Raw genomic sequence first — 5229 nt, forward strand, 5'->3', positions numbered from 1 at the left:
AACCTCGGTGGTAGGAAAAAGAGTACCTTCCTGCTTCAAAGGTTTACAACTGTAATGAGGTAATATTCCAAGTGCTAGGTAGATTTACTCCGTCCAGGGTTTGTAACGAATCTGCTTTGCGATCGTGGACTTGTACTACTCGTAAGGGTCCTTCCCAATTGGCTGCGAGTTTACCCTCCCCCTTTGGTTTTCAGACGTCTTCAAGTCGTCGGAGGACGAGATCTCCTTCTTGCAATGTCCGAGGTTTGACCCTCTTGTTGTATTTGCACTGGACCATTAGTTGGATCGCCTCGGATCTTGCCTTTGACTCTTCCCTTATTTCTTCCAGGGCATCCAGTTCGGATCTTCTTATTTTCTCGTTTGTATTTTCATCAAGATGACTTGTTCTGATTGACCCCTGGGATATTTCGACTGGGATCATTGCCTCGGATCCGAACATTAGCCTGAAAGGTGTTTCCTTAGTTGAGCTTTGTAGGGTTGTGTTGTACCCCCAGAGGATCTCGGGTATCAGTTCTGCCCATTGTCCTTTGGCAATTGTTACTTTTTTCCTTAAAGCTTGCAAAATGACTTTATTAGCAGCTTCCGCGATCCCATTAGATTGTGGGTGCTCAATCGAGGAAAGATGATGTTTTATGTTTAAATTTTGCAGAAAGGATGTTATTTTTTTGTCACCGAACTGTCTACCATTATCGGTGACAATGTCAATTGGTAATCCATACCGACATATAATAAATTTCCAAGTAAAATGTTTTACCTTGTCCGATGTTATTTTGGCTAGTGGTTGAGCCTCTATCCATTTCGTAAAATACTCGACCGCTACTAACAAAAATTTCACCTGTCCCTTGGAAAGGGGGAAGGGGCCGAGTATATCTAGCCCCAACCTGCGGAACGGCCATCCGATATCTGTGGTATGTAGAGTCTCGGCTAGAATATGAATGATTGGCGAGCATCTTTGGCAGTTGTCACATCTTCGGACCTTTTCGAGGCAGTCTCTTTTCAGTGTTGGCCAGTAGTATCCTGCCCTTAGAATTTTTGTTGCGAGGCTTCGTCCGCCGATGTGTGTACCACATATTCCTTCGTGTGTTTCTTCCATTGCCATAGTGGCTTCTTCATGCCCTAGACACTTGATCAAAGGACGGAAGAAGCCCCTTCTATAAAGGTCGTCTCCGATGATTGTGTAAAAGCTTGCTCGCCTTTGAAAGAGACTTGGGTTCTTTTCTTCCTCTGGTATTTTTCCGTGCTTTATGTACTCTAGATAGGGTGTTCTCCAATCATGTTCCTGTGACATGCTCATGACAATATTGTTGTGTATACTAGATTGTTCCAATGTTATATGTGATAAATTTGGTGGTGTTTGCACTTTCCTAGATGTAGCTAGTTTGGATAGTACATCATCTCGGTTATTATCATTTCTATTTACGTGTACTATTTCAAAATGTTTGAAATGTTGTGCTAAATGTTTTACCTGTGCATGATATTGTTCTAAAGAGGGTTCTCGTACCTGGAACACGTCGTTTACCTGTTGACAGGGACGGATCTAGAAAATTTAGTATGGAGGGGCCGAATTTTAGATAATTTTTTTTCATTTCATAAATATAATTAACATATAGTTATTAGAGTTAGTTTTTTAAAAAATTTATCAAATATATATATATATAATTATAAATTTTTTTCACAATTTTATTTTTAATATGATAGTTACATAAAAAAATATAACAATATCAATAGTACATTATAAAATTATAAAGTACCAATAATTTATAGTGTGTTTAGTTAAAAATGATCACATATCTTATTAATTAAAATTAATTCTTTCAAAAAATTTTAAAAATTTAAAAATAAATGATAAATTATTAATTATTTAAAAGACACAATACCTTTATAGAATACAAGATATAAAATATTTTTATAAAAGTTTTTCTTTCAACAACGTAAATTTAGAAGAAAAATAAGTATTTTTTATAAAAAAAATATCTAAAGTACATAATGTGATTACCAAAATATAACTACATAAGTTATTATTAATATAATAATATAAATTTTAAATATGTTAATATAAAATAAACAAATAATTTTTTTTAAATAGATATAGAGATTATTATATAAAAACTAATTTGAAAATTACAAAGACTTGATGATATGATATTAAATTAGTTAAGTGAAAAATATTAGTGAATTAAATAATTAACACATAAATCTATCATATAATAAAAAATAATACATATAAAAATACTAAATTATATAATACTTTTTATATTTTTAAATACATATCTCATATATAAATATAGTTTCTAAAAATGTTGGGAGGGGGGGCGAGGCCACTACTCACCCCCCTCTAAATCCGTCCCTGCCTGTTGAACTACTAGGAGGGAGTCACAATAGACCTTTATATGTTGGATCCTGCAGTCTTTTTCCAGGCGCATGCCTGCAAGGAGTGCTTCGTATTCGGATTGATTGTTGCTGACTGGAAACATGTACTTTATAGACTGTTCGGTTGAGATTCTCTCTTTGTCTTTGAAGACTATGCTAGCTCCTCCGCCGTCATCATTGGATGCGCCGTCTATGTACAGTTTCCATTATGGAAGTATGTCTTCGTTTGTTAATTCTGCTACAAAATCGGCCAGCACTTGGGACTTCAATGAGCTTCGGTACTCCATGTCATACTCTGATAGTTCTATAGACCATTTGGTTAGCCTTCCAGCCAGGTCGGGCTTTGTCAGCACTTGCCTGAGTGGTTGATTTGTTTGAACTATGATTTTGTGACTTTGAAAATAGTGTCTTAGCCGCCTTGCTGTGATTACTAGGGCGTAGGCCAGCTTCTCGATGGTCAGATATCGCTTTTCGGCATTTTGCAGAATCTTGCTGACAAAGTACACTGGATGTTGCTGTCGACCTGTTTCTGTTACAAGTACAGATGAAATTAATTTAGCAGACACTGAAAGATATAGGTGTAAAGGGTTACCAGGCTTTGGTTTTGCCAATATTGGAGGTGATGAGAGTATTTGCTTGAACTCAGTGAATGCTTTTTCGTATTCCTCTGTCCATTTGAACTTTTTCGACTTTCGCAGTGTGTTGAAAAAGTGATCCGACCTCGCTGCCATTGTTGGTAAGAACCTTGAAAGTGCGGCTAACCTTCCTGTAAGCTGTTGTAGCTCCTTGATCGTTGATGGTGACTTCATATCCAGGATTGCGTTGCATTTGTCGGGGTTTGCCTCTATACCCCTGTGTGTTAGCATGAACCCTAAAAATTTACCTCCTTGAACTCCAAATGCGCATTTTTCGGGGTTGAGCCGCATATTGTATTTCCTTAATTGATCGAATACCTCCTTCAGGTCGGTTAGATGTTCTTCCTCCGTGTTCAATTTGACCACCATGTCGTCCACGTATACCTCCATGTTTCTTCCGATCTGCTTTTGGAATACCTTGTCCATTAAGCGTTGGTAGGTGGCACCTGCGTTTTTAAGACCAAATGGCATGACCTTATAATAGAAGTTGCCTTGGTCGGTTATGAATCCTGTTTTTTCTTTGTTAGCTGGGTCCATGAGTATCTAGTTGTAACCTGAATAGGCATCCATAAAGGTTAATACTTGATAGCCAGAAGTGTTGTCTATGAGCTTGTCATTGCATGGCAAGGGATAGAAATCTTTTGGGCATGCTCGGTTCAGGTCAGTAAAGTCGACGCACATTCGCCATTTTCTCAAATTTTTCTTAACCATGACAATGTTCGCAAGCCATGACGTGAATTGTATTTCTCTGATGAAGCCTGCACTGAGTAGTTTTTGTGTTTCCTTTGTTGCTGCCTGGGTTTTTTCCTGTCCGAGCTGCCTCTTCTTTTGTCTAATTGGCCGAGCATTGGGGTCCAAAGCCAGTCTATGGCACATGACCTCGGGATGTATCCCTGTCATGTCGGCTGGGGTCCATGCGAACAAGTTAGTGTTTGCTCGGAGCAGGTCTGTTAGCTGGCGTGCATGTCCTACAGGTAAAGAGGATCCGATGTTAGTATACTTATCTCCGTCGTCTGTTAATGTTACCTTACTTAGGTCATCTGCCGGTGTGGGCCTTTGTTCATGATCGGTCCGTGGGTCTAACTCAGAGAGATCCGGCATGTCGCTGGCATTGTAAATTGAGTTTATCCTCATCGGCGGTGGTTGTTGTACTTTGAGGCCTGCATTGTAGCACTGTCTTGCTTCTTTCCGGTCTGAGTGGACTGTTGCTATGGTTCCTACTTCTGAACAAAACTTAACACACAAGTGAATAGTGGAGACTATGACTCCGAAAGCATTTAAAGATGGTCGTCCTAGGATGATATTATAGGGACTAAAGCAGTCAACAATTAAATACTGAATGTCTAGAGTTTTCGAATGAGGAGGTTCCCCTAAGGTCGTCCTCACCCATATGTAACCTGTTACGGGAATTCTTTCCCCAGAGAATCCGACTAGTTCGCCGGAGGATGGTTGTAACGCCTTTTCGTTCAGTTGCATCTTTTTGAAAGTTGATAGAAACATAATGTTGGCGCTGCTTCCTTGATCTAACAAGACCTTCCGAATCAGAAGGTCTCTGGTTGTTATGGAGATAACGACAAGGTCATCGAGGTTAGGTGCCTTGGCGTCGAAGTCTTTGCTTGTGAATGTTATGTCGGGAATTTTTTGTGTAGGCGCGTTGATTCCTGAACTGCTAACATAGTTCGATAGCTTCTTTTCCTGGCCGAGCTTGTTTCCCCGCCGCATGCGAAACCTCCTGAAATATAGTTGATGACTTTCTTTGGTGACCATTCTGCCATTGAGATTTTTCATTATTCGTTTTCAGGTTCTGTTCTGCCTCGCTTGAGGTCGGTGGATCTTTGTGAGTTTGTCTGCCGATGTATTTGTCGAGCATTCCTTGTCTCGCTAGCCTTTCCAACGTGTCTTTGGCTACTACACATTCGTCGGTGGTGTGGCCGAACTTTTGGTGAAAGGCACAGTGCTTTGTTTTTGTCAACATACCTTTGGTCTTGGTACGTTCTTGCTCTGCTCAGTGGTTTTATTAGTTTGTTGTGGAGGATTTCTTTGATTATATCCTCCCTCTTCGTGTTGAACTTTGTGTATGAGTCATACTTTGGCGTAAGTTGATGGATTTTTTGGGATCCCTGCTTTGGGACCTGTAAGGCCTATCCTCCTCTCTTATGGCTGTTGGTCTTTCGTTCCTCCGAGTTTCGCGCAGTTCTTCTATCTCGATTTGTCCGGTTGCTTT

The 5229-nt window shown here is 39.7% G+C and overlaps 1 protein-coding gene across 1 annotated transcript; it reads right to left on the bottom strand.

Annotated features, from left to right (window-relative positions):
* Window positions 1-3548: 3548 nt before the first annotated feature.
* On the bottom strand, window positions 3549-4793 carry LOC140181213 (uncharacterized). The gene has a single exon (XM_072224733.1). The coding sequence runs from the start codon at window positions 4791-4793 to the stop codon at window positions 3549-3551; it is 1245 nt and encodes a 414-aa protein (XP_072080834.1).
* Window positions 4794-5229: the final 436 nt, after the last annotated feature.

Source organism: Arachis hypogaea, chromosome 18, assembly GCF_003086295.3.
Source record: "Arachis hypogaea cultivar Tifrunner chromosome 18, arahy.Tifrunner.gnm2.J5K5, whole genome shotgun sequence".
Taxonomy (NCBI): domain Eukaryota; kingdom Viridiplantae; phylum Streptophyta; class Magnoliopsida; order Fabales; family Fabaceae; genus Arachis; species Arachis hypogaea.

Bases quoted from the DNA above. Each gene is read 5' to 3' on its own strand.
- LOC140181213 (XM_072224733.1), bottom strand. From the start codon at position 4,793: ATGAAAAATCTCAATGGCAGAATGGTCACCAAAGAAAGTCATCAACTA.